A 24,081-nucleotide genomic window follows, 5' to 3' on the forward strand; every position below is an offset into this window, starting at 1 on the left:
ATTTCTTTTCACTGCTAAGCTGATGATACACAGGTTTATATTCCTGTCTGCAACTCTGCAATAAATCAACTGCACAACTGTCTTTCTGAACTAAGTTCCTGGATGGCTAATAATTTTCTTGATCTGAATCAAAATAAAACGGAGATGCTTATAGTGGGTCCATCAGCTAAAGCCCAAATTGGTCTTGGACTTCTCGGCTCTTTCTCTGTCTTTTGCAAACCTCAAGTCCGTAATCTTGGTGTTATTTTTGACAGTAACCTCTCTTTTGAGAAACAGATTAATTCTGTAGTCAAGAGTTGCTTTTTCCAGCTTTGTCTTTTAGGTAAGATCAAGCCTTTTTTATCTTCTAGGGATCTTGAGAAAGCTACTCATGCTTTTATCTTTTCTCGCCTTGATTACTGCAATGCGCTGTATTCTGGGATTAGCAAATCCCTGATACACAGGTTACAGTTGGTCCAGAATGCTGCCGCTCGCTTTCTGGTTGGGGCAAGAAAGTCTGATTCTGTTTCTCCAATATTAGCTTCTTTACACTGGCTGCCTGTCAGTTTTCGAATTGATTTTAAAATCTTGTTGCTAGTTTTTAAATCTTTTCCTGCCTATTTATCCGAATTGTGTGTTTTACACCAGCCATCCAGAATGCTTAGATCTTCTGCTCAGTTGTCTCTTGTTGTTCCTCGTACCAAGTGTAAAACTAAGGGGGACGGGGCTTTTGCAGCTGCTGCTCCTCGCCTGTGGAACTCTTTACCTCATTACATAAAGGAGTCGTCTATAGTTGAACTGTTCAAAACAAGATTAAAGACTCATTTCTATTCACTTGCTTTCCGTGACCTTCAGTAATACTGATGGTTTCCTCTTTGTGATTATATAACATTACTTCTATTTATTATTTATTTTATTTGTGTTCATTTATTTCTATTTATGTTATTCATGTTAATTGTATGTTTTTTTCTTCTTTTATTGTAAACCACTTTGGCCACAGCATTCCTATGTTGTTTTAAATGTGCTATATAAATAAATTCATATTGACATTGACATCACTGACCAGAAAGGCATTAGTGCAAGCATAAAGTAAATTATTTATGTCCCGGGTAATCCATGCTTTTTGATTAGGAAATAAGTAGACTGTTTTCATAGGCACACAGTAGGGCTGGGCGATATGGCAAAAAATAAAATTTCTGGACAATTTATGATTCATTTAAACTTTATAGCGCAGAAAAAAACACACAAAATGAGAAGGTTATGCTGATTTTCCAAATTGAAAATATAATACATTTGCATCCTTCCTAGAAATTCAAAAACTTTCATATTTTTATTGTCAATAAGAAAAGGTGCAAAATGAGGAAACATCTTGCTGTGCAGAATTTTCTGTACTTTTTAAAAAATTTGTAGCCTTTGTTCTTCATCTCTGTGGCCCCCCATTCCTTTCACATCACTTACATGGAACTTTCCTTAACTTCTTCTGCAGTCTTCTTTTACAACTTTTTCTTGTTTTGTGGCCCTTACTTCCCTATACCTAAGACACACATTTACCCCAGATGACTTTTCTTTTTTTCTTTACACAAACAGCACACATAACTACTGGTCTCCTGCGTGAGCCGCCTATACAGGAGTCTCTTCCTCCAAGTGCACTCTGGTGGCCCTCCAACTGCCCGTTACAGACAGCCTGCTTGTAGCCACCGAGGTAGAGTAGGAAGGTGTGATGGACAGCTCTGCTGTTTTCTTCCTCTGGACAATGACTGCTCCTAATGTAATTTAGCAGGATATATAACAGGGAGCATGTTTTGTGGGGTCCATGCTGAAACAGGAAGAAAAATACTTGTGAGCTCTTAGTTTTGGACAGGCTTCAACTTTGTCCTGTGCTTTCCCACAGCGGTTCCATTATTCTGTTTTATGTGCTGAAACAAACTGGATGAGTTGCAACATTTAACTGCAATTGCCTTTTTGCAGTCTTTGCATTTTACTTTAGCTTTCTTGACATCTGAGCTTTCATATCTGAACTAATTCCAGACAACCATCTTAACATTCCAGTGTTTCTTTGGAATGACCACATTTGTAAGAGAAATGCAGATCATCATATTCCTCACATTAATACTACAATGCCACATCCTGGACGTGAGGAACAAAGACGCACTTACAGTACACTGTGCAGAAATCAAACAGGTTTATTTCTACCAACAAAAACACACAAAGAAAAACAATAACTCAATCAGTAACCATTTACATCCCTCCCATTGTTATGGAAATGGGAGACACTGTCCCTTATGTTACGTGGTATTTATACTATATATTCCTTAAATTTGCTTTGTTGAAGTGACCAATAATGATAAACACTTTTTCAGAAGTTAGGAGACCTGGGTTCGCTTCCTGGGTCCTCCCTGCGTGGAGTTTGCATGTTCTCCTCGTGTCTGTGTGGGTTTCCTTCGGGTGCTCCAGTTTCATCCCACAGTCCAAAGACATGCAGGTTAGGTGTACTGGCAATTCTAAATTGCCCCTAGTGTGTGCTTGGTGTGTGGATGTGTGTGCCCTGCCCGGGATTTGTTCCTGCCTTGCGCCCTGTGCTGGCTGGGATTGGCTCCAGTAGACCCCTGTGACCCTGTGTTAGGATATAGCAGGTTAGATAATGATGACTGACTGAATTTTTCAGAATGCAAATGGTTATAGTTTGTAATGACATTACACCGTTTGTTCAGTGCAATTCAGATGTTGGCTTGACAGCAGTTAGAAAAACAGTGAACATCTGTCCTGGAGTGTAAAAAAGAAAGCAAAACCTAAACTTAAGATTAGGTTTGTGGTTTTGTGAGAAGATTTTAATACACGTAGAGCCAGCATTGCTTAACATAAATCCCAAAACAAATTGTTTGTCTTTCCTGGTCCATATGAAAGAAAAAGCATTAAAACTAGAAAGCAGAGTCTTGTGTCAGCTTTGTTTCCGAGCAGCAGAAAAAAACGCACCTGTTCCTAATGTTTCTCAATGAAGGAAGTCTTCTTCTGTTTTCATTTAGTTTATTATGCAGTGACAGAAAAATACTCGGTGGAGGATGCCTGTGACCATAGACTTTTTGCCTCCTCTTTGTCTGTTTACTAGTTATATGTATGTAGTTATTCCTGACATGTTGGCTATGTTGGAAGTAGACATCTTAGCATAGCAACTCCAGATCTAATAAGCTAAAAACACATCTTTTAATACTTGCTCCAATACTTTAAAGGGTTTAGTGATCATAAGTAATAACTGTGCTCGCAGACCACACAAATAATGCAATTATACTGTATAAGGCAGGTTGGCATAGTCTGGATGTCAAGAATAGATGTTTGGACCAAAAAAAAAACAAACTATTTACACATTTAATAAATTTTCATCAAAGCACCCAAGAGACAGTGGTGTAGGGAGCTATTCAAGATTGTTCTGTTATTTGACTATGTAGATCTCTTGTGATATCTCTGTTTTCAGGATTCAACATGAGACATTTAAATTAAAATAAGAAAAAATAAAGTCCAAATCCAAAAAAGGATACAAATACATAAATTAATATTGAACATGAACAGTAGAAGAAAAAAAAACCAATAACTGTGATGTATAAACTGTAATGTTAAAGATTTTAACCAAAAACTGAAAAGAATTATTCTCACATCTTTGTCAAATGAATTTGGATATAGTTTTCCAACATGAAAGCAATTTAAATATTAAAGATAATTCTAGGTTGAAGACAAGATGGGCAGGACAGGTACTTCATTTCTGTTATGGCAATTAATCCAGAGAAATAAAACAACAAACCAAACCCTTTAATGGCCACTGGAACAGCTTCTCAATGTGAAAACGAAACTCATTTTTACCAAAGTATCCGCACCTAATTAGGATGATAAGAAAAGTGTAGCTGATGTTTTCTCCTCAATCACCAAAATGTTCAGTCATAACATAGAATGACAAAAAATTTTAATTGTGTATTAAGCACCGCTTTCTCTAAATTTTTTACTTTAACACTGTTCAATACTGCCTGAACATCTTTACATTGCCGTTGGATCCATGGAGGTTTCCACCCCCATATTCGAAACAATATTCGCTTCATGTTATCCATGAATTGATCGTTCAAATCATGGAAAATTTGTTACCTTCTATCAGGTCATGTAGTTGTTATTTTATTTCATTATTATTTCAGACCATGCACTCCTTACACGCAACTTAGAATATCAGGCACTACTAACTTAACATGTAATTAATATCTTAAAGTTTTTGAGAGATAGATAGATAGATAGATAGATAGATAGATAGATAGATAGATAGATAGATAGATAGATAGATAGATAGATAGATAGATAGATAGATAGATAGATAGAAACTAATGTATTTCTGAAGATACCTGCAGGATATGGCTCCTACAGGCCAATTACCCTATTCAATAAGAATGTTAAGATTTTGGCCAAAATGATTGCAAAAAGTACTTCTTTTTATTATTTCAGAGCATCAAACTGCATTTGTTAAAAGGTGTCAGCTAATTCCTAATCTTCTCCATAGGTTCAATACAACGTATATGTGAACAGAAACAGAGCTTCCAAAGGTCATTCTATATTTGGATTCAGAAATAGCCTTTGATAGAGCTGAATGATTAGGTTTGGGCTTGATGCATATCAATAGATTAAACTATTATACTTGGACCCAGAAGCTTCATGCTGTGAGAACTATATCCATTATGAGTATCTGAATGGAAACCCAGATGATTTTGTCCTCTGCCACCGATTTTTGCCATCAACCCATAGATATTTACTTGTGGAAAACTAAGGGAAGGACAAGAAAAGAAAGTATCTCTTCATGTACAAATCATAGTCAATATGATTTGTATTATAACAGATCCATATTCATCACTTCCTTATGTACTAAATTTTTTGGAGATTTTTACAAAATCTGAGGTTTTTAAAATTACTTGAATAAAGGTATGTTATGTCCTGTGAATAGCCATGCATTATAATGTAAACTTGTTCAGTTTTGTTTACTGTCTCACAACAGAACATATACTTTGGAATCATAATTACAGAATGATTTTGAAGCCTACCCTATCCTGAAGGGAAGACTGAAGACCTTATCAGCTGATCCCATCTTCATCTCACATTTGGTGTGAGTGTTAACATGATGGCATGATGTTATAAACTGTCCACTTTTACTACTGAGTGGCAAAATGCACATTATGAGATTATGGGAGGTATTAGAAAGAGAAAACGCTGTACCAACTTCTTTAACCATGAAAAGGAAATCCTACCCTAATTGCTTTGCTTTGACCACTAATTGAGACATCAGCTAAGAAGTCTGATGGTTTGGCATGCAACTGGAATCTGGCACCAATGAAGGAATCACTGAGTTCATACTGTATTGTTAATCACACCATTGTGAGATAATCACATATTTTCTCCATCCCAAAAGTCCACAGTACTTAATATACAGCATACATTTTCCGTTGAGAATTTCAAAGATTTGTACATTGATAGCATATTTGATTGGTTTGAACAATTGTGTTTCAAATGTAAACTTTCATCAAAACATTTCTTTTACTTTATGCAAGTCAGAAACTTTACTAAAAGGTAGCTGGATGAACTTTGTAGCTTTTTCTTGATATCAACAGTAGAAACTTTATTTATAGCTGAGATAACAAAATAGACATCACTACATTATGCCAGTGGTTTCAAGAGGGGTGACACCTCTCAATGTCATCAAATTCATTCTTTATCAATCAATGTGGTCCATGTTCTAATCTAGCTCAAAACTGCACACTGAACTCAAAGTTTTTTGAGCACCCTTAATGTACCAAGATTAATATCATAATTGTGATTGATGTTAGACCAGGTTGGAATAAATACTTTACTTTATACTTACAGTTTCCACAGTATTTCCTAAACTACTTATACACTCTATTCTGATAGCTTACCCTGCTTTATTAGCACACCATTCTATTTTAAATGGAAGAATCCTCACCCAACTACCATAACACAATGGGAAAAACATGTCTGACTTTATTTAAAATTAGAAAAATAAATCTAATTAATTTTACATGAAAGAGTCAAAGAGTTCTTAGAATCAGGAAAGAATTTATTAATGTTGTCCTCAAATGACTAGGCATGCAGAGCCATCTCTAATCTTTGGACACTACAGCTTCATTGAATAGTGACTTTTAAATAAATGTTCTTTCTTTCTTAGCTCTCCAGATATGTAAGGGAGAGGGCATGTGATTTATTTTGAATAAGATGTTAACTACTAACGTCAAATGTACCCTTTGTAATCCATTATTTAATTCATTATATGCTGTATGTATAATTGGTGAAGATGAATAAAAATCTGCCACACTCTGGCACCATGATGAACAGGAAGAGCCACAATGCAGGCAAATCACAAGGACTAGGGAATTGACAAAGTAAATAAAAGTCAAAAATCATATATAGATGACATCATGCCAACATTTCAACAAAATAACTGAAAAAAAGTTACAGCCTCCTATATACAGTTGTCCCCTTTCACTCTTTACAGTTTCCATTTTTGCCTGAACATCAACTTTTTATCAGACAAAAAATACTAAAAAAGAAAGAAAAAAAAAGCTTAATACTCACCATGGACTCTGCATGTGTTGTTGAGCTTATTTTTGTCCAGTCAGTGCTAGGGGAAGATCCATGATGGGGCGGATGCCCTGCAAAGTCCAGGTATCCCAATGGATGATGAGTTTGTAGTGGCTCCATTACTGCCAGGCCTTTTTTCAAGAGATTTCCAATCAAGATCTTTCAAGTTAATGTGGGGACAGATTATTGTCACTTTGTATCAGAAGTACTTGATGCTGGATGCTTAGAACACCACAGACATATGCAGAAGACACAAAGATCTGCACTGTTTTAAAGGAAGTGTCCACCCAAAATGATATTTTTTATATGTTACTTACTTCATGAAGATTTTTTTATTTCTTGACTCATGTTTTCTTAGGGAATGGAGATAACATTTTTGATAGAATGGAAGGCTATGGTGACCAACACTGCACAACAGCAAACAATATAAAAAATGTCATATTACTCATGTGGTGAAATGCACAATATTGCTTTTTTGAATTGAAGACCCACATCTCCCCCCTCAATCACTGGTCAACACACCTTCCTTTAATTCACAAGCACAAGGTTTCCTGTTTATGGACTACTACATTCTCTAGGTTTTTGCACATCTTTGAGTATACCACTGAATGGCTTGAATTATGTGGATTGTGAGTAATGTGAGATTACTTTCCTGGATGTTTTTGGTATTGTTTGCTGTTGTCTAGCTTTGGACACTGTACCTCTTACTAATCTTCATAAGACTTAGATGAGACTTTTTTGCTTCTGCTTTTGTATTTGTTCTTGTTTTTCAAATCATATTTATGGCATCATATGAAGGAATGATGCTTTTACAGTTTGGGCCAGGGGTTTCTACAGTTCTTCACACCCTTACAAAGTTTCTGAATTTAAAAAGCCTTTTCCAGTTTTTTTATGCCTATGCAGGCAGAAAGCCTGCTTCTTGATTTTGGGGCCAGGCTGATTTGGTAGATGAGACTTTAATTTGTTCAGACAAGTGCAGACTACTGATCTGATTCTTGTTCGAGTTCTCCAACCATTTTCAAATTTGTGAATCCTGTGGTACATAACAGTAAAGGTTGAGAAAGTACAAGATGTGATAGGGGAGCCAGGCAGGAGTTATCAGGAAGGCCAGTGATATAAGGCTTATTACTAGCTTAGTGAGATTTGTTAAGGCACAAAAATTTGGTTCAACTGTGTAAAGCTGACAATTAAATTTGTGTAAGATGTGCCAACACCTAATGTATATATTAAAGCAGGTAATGAATAATATTCAGGGATGATGTCTGCAGACACATTCATAATAAAACCAGGGGCGTTAAAGGAATTAACATTCCAAATACAAATACTCTCCGGGCAAAATAAGGCAGCAGCCTTAAAAACTGGAAAGACTTCAAGGAGTTTTGTGAACACTGAGAATGAACAGAAGACTGAAACTTGCAAGAAGGAAACTGTAGACAAAGTGAGCCTAGGGACCATATTTGGGCACCCATAATAGTCTTTATCATATCCAAAGAAGTGGAGAATATTTATATTTTATAACAGTAAGAAAAAAATAGAACATAATCAGATAACACTAGTTATTATATGGGTTATTTTATTTCCATTCTGTCCTTTCAGACCAGATTTAACTTTAAATTCTTGTAATAGACCATTATGTGCATTCTGAAAACATAAAAATAAACACATACAGAACACCTTCCTACAGTGTGCAGTCACCAAATAAACATGGCTTTAGTGGTAAAATAACACTGACAGAACCTATACTTGACACTATTTGTACAACAAACAGCTTGTACAACCCTGGGAAATAATAAGCAAATTTTAAATAGAAGGAATATTGTGATTTTTCTTTTTAAACAATGTGGTATCATATGATTTCTAGCAAAATACAAATTACATACCATTTAAAATTTTTATGCTATGAATATAAACATGATGTTATTAATTGCAAAAAACTAAATTCTTCCCAACCTCGGAAAAAAATTTAGACCTCAAAAGTTGTTACTGAAGTGAAAGCATTAGATGCTGTTAATGTGTTCCTTTTAACCTAATCACATTAAAACATATAAATATTTAACATTTATAATTATACTTTGCTCTTGCAACATTCAAAGCTGTAAATTCAATATGGCTACATTTTGTTAAAAACACGTTATGTACAAGAGAATTACATAAAGTATTTGGCATACTTACAACAATCTCATAGTGTAATATACAGTCTCTTCTTTTCTCACAATTAACCATGTCTGGCATATATTTGAAAATTCACCAAAAAAACATTAAAAAAACATGTTAAGAATGATGTAATTAGTATTCCAAAACTGGCCACTTTATTCAAATTAAGCAATCAATATACACAGTCCATTAAGATATAAAAATTTTGCTAAGAATGAAACAATTTCAGACCATGGGTACACCGAACCCACAACTATTCAAATACTGTAAAGCCAAAATTCAATTTACAGTACATTCTCTCTGCAATATTTCTTAAATCACGTACAAGTAATAAAAATAGCTGGAATTTACAAACAAATTGCTAAACATTGCTCACCTAAGAACGGAGACAAAAGCACTCGAAAGCTGAATGCGTTAGATTCGATTCTAAGAGATCCACTTTTGGCAATGGGCACTGGCAGTCAAGTCAGTTTGAGATCAACAAGATCCGTCAGTGTTTTCGACATTTAGTAGCTGCTCTGGCACATCTGCCTGAACCCGGCTCAAAAACACTTCCCGCAGTCAATTGCCACACCCATTTGTGCTTTGTCTAAATGATCTCAAGTCCAGAACGACAGTGTTTCTATTGCTTTTTTACAGGCCTCGTGCAATTAGAGATAAAGGTTTAAGGGAAACACAAAACGGGGAAAAAAACACGTAGCACTGAACACAGTATAAGTCAATCTTACTTCAGTAGATCACTTCCAGTTATCTAGATTCTATTATTAAAGTATTTATTATGAGACAGAGAAACAAAAAAAAAAAAAAAAAAAAAAAAGAGAGAAAGAGAGAGAGAGAGTTCCTTTGGCACAATACTCTGAATGACTCAACACAGCTATTTTATGGTGAACTTTTAGATTCTATGCTATGCCTCATTACAAATGAGAAATTTCTAGCACCTTTAGATTTGCCACTGTGTTAAGAGAGATTTTTGACTTTTACGGCTAAAAATGTCATGATGAAGGATTATAAATTTCCTAAAATTCATATAACTATTTTTGTAAATGTTTAAGGCAAAAAAAAACCCTGTTGTAAATTCCTATGTGGAGCTAATTATGATAACTGTCTTAATAAAGATTTGCTTTTAAGCACAAGTCTTGATTAAATTTTTAGCAGTACCTTGTCTTACCCAAGGGGATAATACAAAATGTGCCCTACCAGACTAAAGGTACTGGATGTCGGTGCAAAATATAAATGAGTAATAACTTTTTAAATGATTCTCCTTTACAAAAAACAAAGTGCAAAATGTTCCAGCTGTTAACAATATGCTGTACTATAGCTGAGAAACTTTTCTTGGCAACGGCCTGGGCCGTGAAACCTGTTCACATCTCTTGCCATCATTTTCCAGTTTATTAGAACGGAGCTGATGCGGTTTTGGAGGGAGAGCTGGGGGATCCGAGTTGATGGGGACAGAGAGACTGTGAGGTAGAGGCACTGGGCGCCTGGAGTTGGATCGCTCATAGACACTGTAAGGAGGAGGAGTTTTGATCTCCCTTCTTATGAGTTCATCAGAACCGCTAGAAACTGACGTGGTCAGAAGGTGATCACTCGGCTGTGTCTCTGCTCCGGATGTTTCTGATACGCTGCAGCGGCTCAGTGTTGAAATCCCACTGCTGTAACTTCCTGACAGACCTGGGGAGTTGGACACTAGGCCTGAGGTATGGCACTCTGTTGGAGACGGCGTGAAGGACTGCGCAGAGCTCTGTGAAAATAGGAGTTACAAAGCAGTAGAAGAATTATGAGAACATGAACTGCAAGGCGTGATATGTCTTTGAACATAAACATCTGGTCACATGAACAGCCTTACAACATCTGGAGAAGCTCAAGACAATTCTAAATAACACTTGTATTATTTTACATTATGATTATTACATTAATTTTTTAAATGGAGAATACCCCTAAAATGCCCTTTTGCAGTAAATAAATTCATACTTTTCATTTTGAAAATCTGAGTGCATTATTTAAAAATTCATTAGATATGTGACCTTATGCACTGCTGGAACTCTAAGCAGTGTAAGCAGGGTAGCTGAACTGGGACCCTTTGGGCTGGGGGACCCCACAGTGACCTCATTTATTATTACCATACTTGGGTATGCCACATGAAACTGAAAAGGCTGATGGTGTCATCATTCCTACAACTCTGTAAAGCTTGATTGTAACTGTTGATGTTTTATGTAGATTAAAAATAAGTACATGGAAAATATATAAATATCCTTGAGGTATCTCATTGACGGTGCTCATTTTTAATCAGATTTAATTTAATTTCCAATCAGGAAAATCAAAATCTTCTTTTTGCAGCAGGGTCCATCAAATCTTATGATGCCACAAATCAAATGATTCCTTAACACTTTATATTAGGAAGTAAAATAAAAAAAGGAAATTTAAAAATATAAAAACTAACAAAACATTTCTGAAGTATAATTTAGAAAGAATCTTTGATAAAAAAAAATAATGGAAATCTAAACAAAAAAACAACAACAAATGTTCTTTCTTTTTAATATTTAATGGGTCAGCATTACTAAAGTTTATATGGCATATTTAAAAGGGAAGAAAATAAAGAAAATGGTGAATTTCTGGCTGTATTTTTCATGTTTCTCCTTTCCCACTGTATTGTAAATGCTGTTGTCATATTACTGAAACTTGAAATACACAAAGAAACAAAAGTGAATAGCAGTAAGCATCAGTCTAAGGCAAACATTTAAACCGTTTCTAACACAATTTTAATGGAAAATGACTATATTTTATACTATTGTGCCCCCTACTGAACAAAAGAATTTATTTTACATAAAAAATAAAAAAGAAAACATATTCTCAATGGCGTGAGAATTGAATTGCATTACTTGTTAAACATTTGGCAGTTAGTAGCTTTTAAATTCACATATTTAGAAAATCTCAAAATACAAATTCATATTAAAACTATAACATTTACAAAATATATGGTGGGCATCTATAATATATATATATATGTGCATAAAGTAAAGGTTCTGCCAATCTGGCAAAAGTGTGCCATGGAATTGAATGGCAAAAAATCAGAGAACAGTCCCACAGTGCAGCACTGCACACCTGTGGTCTGACAGATGTCACTGAGAGCGGTCAACTTTGTCAGGTGGTCTGTAAGCAAAACCTTCAGGTGGTGAGTTAAAATGATATGTTGGTGAGTAAACAAAGAAGTGCCCTATGCCACTAGAGGGGAGCAAGATAGCTGGGATAGAGCTGCCACTTAAAGGCCAGTGTCTCAGCACATATACAGGTACTTCACCCTCCGAAGTCAAATCATTATTTGACTTCCTTGCAAACAGAGTGGGACAATGTTGCCCCTTTTAAAAGGTCAGTAGAGCTAGGGCCAACACACACACACACACGCACACACACACACACACTCTCTCTTAATGGGATGAATGGGAACATAGTGCCCCTTGAGCTATCAGACAGTGTGTATGATGTTTGTGAGACTCAGTGCTTTAAGAGCTATACAGAGCTCAGGCTGTACAAATTGTAAGAGCTTCCCATGTAGCCAAGCGGGTTGCCCAGGACTCCATGGCTAGGCCAGCAGGTAACTCAAATATGGGAGGGTTGATGTTTAAACCACCACAAGACAGAAGTCTTTTGTCAGGTTATTAATTTTTATGCTCACTTATTTATATTTTCATTGTTTTCCTGGAGATATCATTTCAGCACCCTTTTGTATGTTTGCTTTCCTACAAGTGTGCCGTTTTATGTTTGCTTTTCAAGAAGTTGCCATTTTGTAGGTCTGAATTTTATTGACACTGCCATTATTATATGTCTGGTGAATATAAGGCTGCGTGGTTTCTAGGTATGTGATGCATGTGCCACATGACATGATATACAAGGTAGCCGCTTGCATTATATTGCATTCAAGCTTTAATTTATCAAAGGAGAAACTAACAAAACACTAATAATTTAGGGTGTAAATAATAAAGGAAACTTTTTATATACTGCAAATTTGGGCTTGCCCTTTAACCTTTAGGCTATTTAATTCAACTAATGATTTAACCTTAGCAAACATTCTTCACAATTCTTTTGAAAACACCTTAAAGAAAGACCTCAATCTGCTACTTGATAAAAAATTATATTTGTGAAATATAATTTAGAATAAGGATCTATTGTTTAAACATAACAGCAGCAACATGCATTTCTACATTCTCATATAAAGAAAGTAGCTCAAAGTGCTTCACAAGATATCAAAGAAAAAGTTGAAAGAAAAAAACAAAACAAACAGATAAGATTAAGAATGAAAAAATGACTTCCCGAAAACAGTAGATAAGAATTAATCAATACACGCTTACATAACTCAGATACACAAGTAATAGAAAAATGACAACTTGAGTTGAGTTGGAAGAAGGTTTTGAGAATGGAAAATGCTTCTGATGTCACTGAAGAGGCAGGCACACAGGGGTTCAAGCTCTAACAGGTAGGTGCATTGAGGCAGGAAGGTTCTTGCTTTTTCTATAACTTATTTCATTTATTTTTTGATTCTTCCTTGTTTGTGTTTTATTATTTAAGATCAGAATATTATATAATATTTGGGAATGAAACATTTGTTCCAGTTATGAAGAGATAACAGTGGGGTTATCTCCTATTAACATATTAAAACATAGCAAAATACGATTACCCGTAAGGGTTAATTGGCTAACTTAACACTAGAATGCGCAGTGGTAGTGCTGCTGCTTTGCAGTAAGGAAACTGTGGAAGATTGTGAGTTCGCTTCCCGGTCCCCTGTGTGGATAGCGCTTTGAGTACTGAGAAATGAATTATTATTATTATTATTATTATTATTAGAATCCCTGAAGCCTATGAAAAAACTCGTAATCCCAGGCCACCATAAATTCCTTCACACCTCTCCTCATCAGCGTCTTTTGTTTTGCGAATGTGTCGATGAGTACAAGTAGCAAGCAGCCTGCTATCCCATCCAAATGATGGAGTTGAAGTCAGTCGTAAACTTTTTCCAGCTCAAGTCTCTTTATCATGGTGTGAGATGCCTGGAGTTGTATAGGGTAAATAATATATTGTTATTTGGAATACATACATTTCATGTGTGTTCCTTGTCTACAATGATCTGAGTAAGTGTAGGATGACAACAAATGCGAGACAAAAAATACTGAACACATACCTAAAACAGAAACTTTTTCCATGTTACACTAATAATGATGTGAAGTGTATAATATATGAAGACTTTAGTCGAAATACTAAACACGTGCGCTTTTATTCAAGAATATAACCAAAGAAAAAAAAATCATTCAATTCACATGTTGCTGTCAATGAGTTAAAACCCAAGCTCAAATGTCAATTGACAGGAAGTTGATATGTATTCTTGGATGGTGCAGACGTAAGAACTGCTGCCTTATAACCAAAAGGTTCCGGGTTCGAGTCTGGGTGCTCTGCGTTTTGAGTAGTGAGCGGCTATTATTATTACTGTAATATAATAAAAACGTACATTTGATTTGAGTCTGTAACACCGGTGTAAATTTTGGCTACTTGTGAAAGTTTTATTCTGTTAGTGACATTCACGTGGTAAAACAAACTTGCCTCTCCCTCTTTGAGTTGATGGTGTTTATCTCCATTCATTTCACAGGAGCAGTAATGTCCACAGTTGGTTCTATGCTAGATGCGTGCTCAGAACTGTTTGTGGCACCGGCAAACAAAGATACAATATCCCGTGGCCGCTCTGAGACTATCATGCGGCATTTGCACTATGACAACAAAGACACCCGTGCAGAACATATGAAAAACAACAGATTTGCTGTGATTTCGGAGATCTTGCAATGTTTTGTTGAGAACTGTGTTTTGAGTTACAACCCAGGGCAAAGACTTTCCGAGTCTGTGGCCACAAAGCTTATAGAGCTGTTTCTGGACAATGCCAGAACCGTAACAGACGTCTGCTTCTTCACAGAGCTTTCACTGGCTAATAGATTCCTACACCACAACACACAACTGCTTGGCACCATAAGTAAAATGGGAATTCCACCTGCAGCTATAGTCACTTTAGTATGCGAGCAATTTGGCACGCTAGTGTTTAGATCTGGCAGTGCCATGCTGATGGTGTATGCGCCCAAGCAGTGTTGTGTTGCGGTACAGCAGTCTATTAGCATTATAAATTATTATTATTATTATTACTTGCTGAAAGATTAAAACAAAAGAATGAAGAAACATGAAGTTTGATAAGACTAATTGCTTTAGGTTGTTAATCTGCAGGCTTGGATAGAAATAAGACATCAGTGGTGACCTTTTAACTGATGTTACACGTAATTAATATCTAGGATGTAACCCAGGGGATAGTAGGTAAAAACCCACAAAATGGTGGTGCCAGTAAAAAACAAAAAAGTGTAGAAACTTTACAAATAAATTTTAATAATAATAACTCTAGAAGAAAATTAGAATTTAATTTAAAAATTTTCAAAACAGAGCTGAAAAACTATTAAATAAAGCTAAGGAAAATGAATAATTTAAATCAGGGAGTGTCATATAGCAAACTGAAAGTTTTCAAACTTGTTCATCTTTTGATCAGCCTATTCTTAAAATTCAAAAGAATATTTAATGGAAAAGAATATTAGTGTGCTCACTTTATTTATCAGCCAGGTTACTAATAAATGTACTGGCTCTGGTCTTTGTACTGAGGAGTCTAACCTTCCTTTGTATGTGTGTGTAATAATATATTTTTTATATTTTGGTATTCACATTTTCTAATTCAGTATAATTTACCTTTTGTGGTGATCTTGGAGTGGCAACTGGCGACAGAGACCTTATATTTCTTGCTGGTGAACCTGTACAAAAAAAAAGAACAAATCCTTTGTAGACTGATTATACAGTAAATTCTTCTCGATAAAACAGGTAGCATATTTATTACAAAAATACTCTAAGTTTAATCCACAAAATGGTTCACTCTAGTTTACCAACCAGGTCCACCAAGAACCCTAAAGGGGCTCCCACAACTCACAGATACTGTGAAGTCTAACTACCGAAAGGCATTTAATGTTTGAACTTTTTAAATGTGAATTCAATTTGTTCTAAATGGTTTAAAATACATAAAAGAGAAAACTGTGGTAAGAAAATTCTCAGAAAACACAAATAAAGAAATTAATTGACTATACCTTGGATGTTAATCCAAACATGGAAACATTCTACTCTGCTTTAAAAACTGCTTTAAACTATGAATTTCCTACACTTTACTTACTTAGTGCAAATACTGTTGATTTGGAATTTATCATATTGTACAATTTCCTCTCTACAAAATAAACTACAGAATGTTGTAACATGAATTTGCCTAAATGTATACAATTGAAATTGCATCACTGTTGTATTCACCGTAATTACTTACATATGTCTTTGTGTATATACAAACACACATAAATTATATATATATTTATAAGTGCCATTCAGGAAAAAAAGATTACTTTGTAAATATAGTACAGAACAGTATAGATATATGGTACATATTAATTGAGGAACATTGGTTTGAGTATACTGTATATTATAAAATACTGGTTATTTCTATATATCTCTCTGTATATACTGGATGGTATAAATGTTTTAAATATCTGTATACTGTTTTTATTATATATATATATATATATATATATATATATATATATATATATTGCTTTAAATAGATCCATTTACAGATATATACATATATATGTTGACTTAGTGAACATATGTGTAGATACAGTATATACATATATATGTATGTGCGTATGTAAATGCATAGACATTGTTTTGGATACATTCTTTAATATATATATTGCAGCAGACAGCCAGGGACCTTGCCCCACCGGGACGCCTGGATCAGGGAAGGACTGGGAAAGGGGCAATATCTTCCCTAGATGCAAGAGGGCAGCCCCCCTGATTTCCATCAAGGGCCACGGATACGGAACTGGGAAGTTCAACCCAGTGGGGGTCCGTGGCCGAGATAAGGGGCTGCCTGGATGGTTCCTGAGCCCTGGAGGACAGCATTTCCGCCACACCAGGAAGTGCTACCGCTCCAGGAACTGTGTACGCCCGGAGTGCTGCCGGGTGCAAGGGCATCACTTCGGCCACTCCAGGAAGTGCTGCCAGAAGACCATCACCAAGCACCTGGAGCACATCCGGGGCATGATAAAAGGGGCCGCCTCACTCCCTTCGAGGAGCTGGAGTCGGGAGGAGGAAGATGGAGCTTGCGAGGGAGGAGTGGAGGTGGCCGAAGAGAGACGAAGGACTGAGGAATAGTGTGAGCGTGGGAGGAATCAATTGTAAATATTTCTGTAAATAAACCTGTGTGTTTTGGACATTGGTGTCGTGTCTGTCTATGGCCGGGCTAGCTTTTACAGTGTATATATATATATATATACAGTATATATATATACACAGTATATATATATATATATATATATATATATATATATATATATATATATATCAGCCCAAATGTATCTCAATTAATGTATACATCTGAACAGATGCATTCAAAGTAATACCATATATCCAAACCAATAACTTGTATATGTATATATGAAATATATTTATAAGTTTCAAAGCAAACATTAAAATATATAAAACGGAACTCTGACCCTGCCTCTTTGGCTTCCCAATAAAGCTCCAGATCATCAGAAGTGTGACCAAGATTAGTGCGCCAAAAAAACATATGGATAGCAAAAGTGAACAAAATGTTGGCACAGATTTTGCAACTTTCAGTTTTTATACATAATGTTTGCAATTTTTCTCTTCATTTTATTTTATTTTACCTTGGTGTTGAGGCCTAGGTGGTACAGGAGGCGATACCAGCTTTCCAACACATTCTGTGACCTGTGAATTTGCTTCTTTACCACTATCTAGGCTCCAACTGCTTGGTGTGGGATTTACTACTGTAACAGACAACACAAGCCCAGTAATGTAAATGTAAAGGGGAAAATACAACCAGAAAAACAGCACACACTTGGAAGCGCAGACAAAATGATGCTTCATAAAATAAATATCTGAAAACAAAAGCACATATAAATATTAATTATCTAACATGGTGATAGCTTTCTAAACATAGGGACTAATTACAATATGCAGACCATGGAACAGCTGCAAAGCAGTGTACATGGGACCTTAATGGTGAGCTAGCAGTCCTACGGGACTAAAAGAGCATCACCATCAAAGATTATTTTTTATACTATAACATAAACATTCATTGTATAAATAAAACTCCTTTGGTAATTATTATTCCTTTGGTAATATTTTGAACATTACTTTTCTATGCTTCAACAGTAAAACTTTTTTCTAAATTACAGAATTCTAAGTACAATATCTTTAAATAGATGCCATTTAGCTGGAGAAGACAATAACTTATTACCATAAATACAGTTTGACTCATAAGATTACAATGTACAGAGTCAATAAACACTTGTACAGATATTATTTACAGATGCATTTTCTCCTCCCAAAGTTAATTGGGTTATAGGAGCAGTCAGGATTACCACAGAACATACACAAGAATGGCATATTTGTTAAAATCTTAAAAAAAAAATTTTCTCTACCATTTTTACATGATTTATGTCACAAACCTATAATGATGTAAAAAGTAGGCACATTTTGCTGTGTACATTTTATAAATAAATAGAAGCATTACCTAAAGGTAAAATAATGCTTTTTAAAATAGACAGGCACTGTAAATATAGTAAATAAATAGAAAATGTAACCTAACAAAGCATAGTCAAACCCACTTAATCTATTTCAGAGTTGAGGACACCATAGTCAGCTTCTGCTGCATTGAATGCAAGGCAGGAACAGACCAGAACAGGATGCCAGTTCATTGTAGGGGGTCACAGAGACACTCACACTGGAACAACAAGGGGAAACATGCAAATCCTATACAAATGATGCTCGACCGCAAGATTCAGACCCAGGACACTTGATGCAGATAACTACTGTGCCACAAAACAAAAAACGTGATGCATAAAAGTAAAGAGTGAATATAGAAAAAAGAAATTTACTACATAATACAATACAATAGAATGATGGAGACAGGTGCGTAAATGGAAAAGATGCTTCAGAAATAAAGATGATGAAAAAAGCACTTCATACAAGATGTGCATTCAGATGTATAAGAAGCTGTATAAATAGATGGAAAAGTCAACAATGGATACATTTACACCAATCAGCCACAACATCAAAACTACTGACAGGTAAAGAGAATAACACTGATTATCTTGTTACAATGGCACCTGCCAAGCTGTGAGATATATTAGGCAGCAAGTAAGCAGCTATTTTCTGAAGAAGGAAAAATGGGCAAGTGCATGGAATCTGAGTGACTTTAACAAGGGCCAAATTGTGATGTCTAGAGAACTGGGTCAAAGCATCTCCAAAATGGCAGGTCTTGTGGGGTGCCCACAGTATGCAGTGGTTAGTACATACCAAAAGTTGCCCAAGGAAGGACAACTGGTGAACCAACGTCAGAGTCTCGGGCGCCCAAGAGTAACTGATGTGTGTAGGGATTGAAGGCATGCCCGTCTGGTCTGGTCTTACAGAAGAGCTACTGTGGTACAAATTGCTGATAACTTAATGCTGACCATGAAAGAAAGATGTCAGAACACACAGTATAGTTTGTTACATATGGAGTTGCGTAGCTGCAGACCAGTCAGATTGCCCATTCCAACTCCTGTCCACTGTTGAAAGCACCTACAATGAGCATGTGAGGGTCACAACTGGACCATGGAGAAATGGAAGAAAGTAGCCTGGTCTGATGAATCATGTTTTACTTTTGGTCATGTGAATGGTTGGATACATGTGAGTCATTTATCTGTGGAAAAGATGGTAGCAGGATACACTCTGGGGAGAAGGCAAGCCAGTGAGGCAGAGTAATGCTCTGGGAAATGTTCAGCTAGGAAACCTTGGATCATGGCATTCATGTAAATGATACTTTGACAGATACCGCCTACCTAAAGATTGTTCCAGACAATGTACACTTCTTCATGGCAATGGTATTCCCTGATGGCAGTGGCCTCTTTCAATGGAATACAGTGATCCCTCGCTATATCGCGCTTCGCCTTTCGCGGCTTCACTCCATCGCGGATTTTATATGTAAGCATATTTAAATATATATCGCGGGTTTGTCGCTGCTTCGCGGGTTTCTGCGGACAATGGGTCTTTTAATTTCTGGTACATGCTTCCTCAGTTGGTTTGCCCAGTTGATTTCATACAAGGGACGCTATTGGCAGATGGCCGAGAAGAAACCCGGCTTACTTTTTCTCTCTCTCTCTCTCTCTCTCTTGCGCTGACGTAGGGGGGTGTGAGCACGGGGGCTGTTCGCACACCTAGACGATAGGGTCGTTGCTACCTTCTGTGTGCAGCTGCTTCCTGAAGGACATGCTGCACGGTGCTTCGCATACTTAAAAGCTCGAAGGGCATGTATTGATTTTTGCTTGAAAAACAAACTCTCTCTCTCTCTTTGTCTGCTCCTGACGGAGGGGGTGTGAGCTGCTTTGTGCACTTCGCATACTTAAAAGGCAAACAGCCCTATTGATTTGTTTGCTTTTGTCTCTCTCTATCTCTGTGACATGATCTGCTCCTGACAGGCACTCCTTTGAAGAGGAAGATATGTTTGCATTCTTTTAATTGTGAGACGGAACTGTGATCTCTGTCTTGTCATGGAGCACAGTTTAAACTTTTGAAAAAGAGACAAATGTTTGTTTGCAGTGTTTGAATAACGTTCCTGTCTCTCTACAACCTCCTGTGTTTCTGCGCAAATCTGTGACCCAAGCATGACAATATAAAAATAACCATATAAACATATGGTTTCTACTTCGCGGATTTTCTTATTTCGCGGGTGGCTCTGGAACGCAACCCCCGCGATGGAGGAGGGATTACTGTAATGCACTCTGCCAAACTACAGAAATGGTTCAATATTGGTTTGAAGAGCATGACAAAGAGATCAAAGTGTTGACTTGGCCTCCAGATTCCCCACCTCTAAATCTGATTGTGTATCTATGGGATGTGGTAGAAAAACAAGTCTGATCCATGGAGGCCCCACCTCTCAATTTACGGGACTTAAAGGTTCTGCTGCTAACGTTTTGGTGCCAGATACCACAGGGCACCTTCAGAGGTCTTGAGGAGTCCATGACTTGACAAGTCAGAGCTGTTTTGGTGGAACGTGGGGGACCTACACAATACTAGGCAGGAGGCTTTAACATTGTGGCTGATCGGTGTATAATGAAATAGAAAGTACAGAATAGACAGACAGCTTGTGTGATAGTTAGGAAAAGGAACTATATTAAAATAAGATTTGATGTAACAAATTAACAAGGAGACAGGTAAATGGAAATTACAGATTATGAAATAAAGCATGGGAGAAAAAAAATAATATAACAGCAAAAAGGGTGCTGATTTTTAGAAAGCACTTGTAACTTGCTTCATGGCAATCGTCTGGTTATCCAGGTGTACAGTGCTCAGTTAAAATTGATATCTGTTAAAAAGTTTGTTTTTTTCAAAGTTATGTATTACTCAATCTGTTTAGAAAATGGTTTGTCACCTCATTTTATATTTGCTATCCTCAACCTACATGAGGGATAAACATTAATAAAAAAACACACTGTAGTGTTTACATTTATTATTATTTTACTTTTGGACAGTTGAAAATTTGTAAGCATGAATTTTGGAAAATTATTATTTACATTCAAGTGCTTTGATTAATGCCTTGTAATAGAAAGTACTTTGTAAGACTGCAATATATACTCATTAAGCAAATTATTAGTAATAATATACTAACTCTGGGTTGGCCGCCTTTTGCTCCCAATAGGCCTCAGTTCTTCTTGGCATGGATTTCACAAGATTTTAGAAACTTTCCTTTAAGATTCTGGTCCATGTTGACATGATTGAATCACACTATTTCTGCAGATTTTCTAGCTCTACATTCATGCTGCAAATCTCCCAGTTTACCACAACCCAAAGGTGTTCAATTGGGATCAGATCCAGTAATTGGAAAGGCCACTGAAGAACAATGAATTCATTGTCATGCTTGTGAAACTAGTTTGAGGTGACCTTTGTTTTGTGACATGGTGCATTATCATGTTGGAAGTAGCCATCAGAGATACTCAAATAGGCCTTGGAATTCAAGCAATGATTAGATGGAAAAAATGAGCCTGAATTGTGCCAAAAAATGATTCCCCACACCATTACACCACCACCACTTGCCGGAACTTTTCGCATAAGGAAGGTTGAGTGCATGAATATATACTGTTGGCATCAAGTTCTAACACTACCATCTGTGTGCCTCAGCAGAAATAAAGATTCATCAGACCAGGCTTAATTTTTCCAGTCCTTATCTATCCAGTTTTAGTGAGCCTGCACCCACTGCAGCCTCACCTTTCTGTTCTTGGGTGACAGGAGTGGAACTCGATGTGGTCATCTGCTGTTGTAGCCCATCAACCTCAAGGTGGGCATGTTGTGCATTCTGAGATGCTTTTCTGCTCACCATAGTTGTACAGAGTGGTTATCTAAACCTTTCTGTCAGCATGAACCAGTCTGTCCATTGTCCTCTGACCTCTCTCATCAACAAGGCGTTTCTGTCTGCAAAACTGCCGCTCACTGGATGATTTTTCTTTTGCATATCACTCTAGAGACTGTTGTAAATGAAAATTCCAGAAGATCAACAGTTGCAGAAATACTTAAAGCAGCCCATCTGGCACCAACAATCATGCTACGGTCAAAATTACTGAGATCACATTTTTTTACTTCCTTATGGTGTTTGATTTTAACATTAACTGAAGCCCCTCACCTGCATCTGACTGACTATACGCATTACACCGCTGACACGAGATTGGCTGATTAGATAACTGCTTGTATAAACAGGTATATACAGCCGTTGTTAATAATTTGCTCAGTGAGTGTATTAGTGTTCATCTTTCAGAACATATAAACGCATTACTCAATTCATGGTCTTCAGACCATATAGCCTCATCACTATCTGTATATAAATTTCTCCTCTTTGACATTCTACCTTTATCATCATGTTAATAAGAAGTAGACGTCTATAGTTCTGGGCATTAAGCAAAATATGTAAACTCCCTACCAATGACTCTTATGAACAGTCCAGATGATTAATAATGCTAAAAAGTAAATGATACATTTTGGTGTTATTTTATAAGCAAACATGAAAATCTGTCTTGTACACATGCCAGTTTTATTGGCTTTTGCTTTTAACAGATATTGAAATAGTATACCCATAAATTACACCCTCATATCTGGCTGGCCAAATAATTTATTATATTGTAGGCCTATTTTACAGTGTTTCAAAGCAAACCATCACAAGATAATAATACACAGCATGATGATGATAAAACAAATCAATTTTCCAAACCCTACTCATTCCAGCCTGAGACTTGCAGCACCAAACCAGTGACTCACATTAAGCCAATTTAGAGTCCCCAGTAAGGCCTAAGACGTATATCTTTGAAACACTGCACAGGATGCATCCCAGAGAAAACTCACTTTACTTAGGGACAACATGCAAACTCCACAAAGACAGTGACAGGGCAGAGATTTGCACCTGGAACAGTGAGGTAGCCATGCACCACTGTGCTGTGCCCACAATTAAGTATAAGATGAATATATCTGAAGCCAAGGCTCCTGGAAAAAGCCACAAGATTAACTGCCGAGCATATTAAAAACTTTTCAAACTGAATGGAGCCTACAGCTACTGTGTGGGCTTACACTTCATTAGTGATTAACTATTTCTGGGTGTTAATTAAGTGCCACACCATTTTTATTCTCATGCAGAAACTGCTTCCCACGGCACAGCTACATAACCACATCAGAATTTCCCACACAGTCCACGCTGCAATTTATACTGTATCTGCCGGCCCAACTAACTCTGTCAGAATCAATGTCCTTCCCTCTTACTGAGTGACTCACAAAGAAGAGGAACACAAACAAATTCTGAAATTGTGAAATGACTAGTGATGGCCTGTCAACTGAGATGTCATCAACCATGTCACTCAAATTAGCAGAGCAAGCTGCAGCATTATAATATCATGTAGACTTGCTGGGAGAGTTGCTGATTCTGAGAAAATGACAGCTAATGCAGAAGAACCTAGGCTCAATCTCTTGTCAAGTCTTTTAAGTAATACTGTTCAGCGGACGTATCTAAACAATTCAGTCTATAAGTATGATTTCATCATCATGAAGTTAAAGTGAGGCCACTCTTTATAAAGTGAGTTGTCATCAAGCAAAGATAAGTGTTTGTCATAAGTCAAGGACTTGCTAAGAGTGCAAGTTGGCAGAGACTAAATGTCAAGAAATATATTTAAAGAAAATTATAGG

General features: G+C 36.5%; 1 protein-coding gene across 1 annotated transcript in view; it reads right to left on the reverse strand.

Moving 5' to 3' along the window:
• Positions 1–8,150: 8,150 nt before the first annotated feature.
• Positions 8,151–24,081, reverse strand: part of LOC114658995 (dedicator of cytokinesis protein 4) — a 432,716-nt gene continuing 416,785 nt past the window's right edge. Inside the window, 3 exon segments of the mRNA XM_051928746.1 lie at positions 8,151–10,489; positions 15,508–15,569; positions 17,526–17,645. Coding sequence (XP_051784706.1) covers positions 10,061–10,489; positions 15,508–15,569; positions 17,526–17,645 — 611 coding nt within the window. The 3' untranslated portion in view covers positions 8,151–10,060.

This window comes from Erpetoichthys calabaricus, chromosome 1 (genome assembly GCF_900747795.2).
Source record: "Erpetoichthys calabaricus chromosome 1, fErpCal1.3, whole genome shotgun sequence".
Taxonomy (NCBI): domain Eukaryota; kingdom Metazoa; phylum Chordata; class Cladistia; order Polypteriformes; family Polypteridae; genus Erpetoichthys; species Erpetoichthys calabaricus.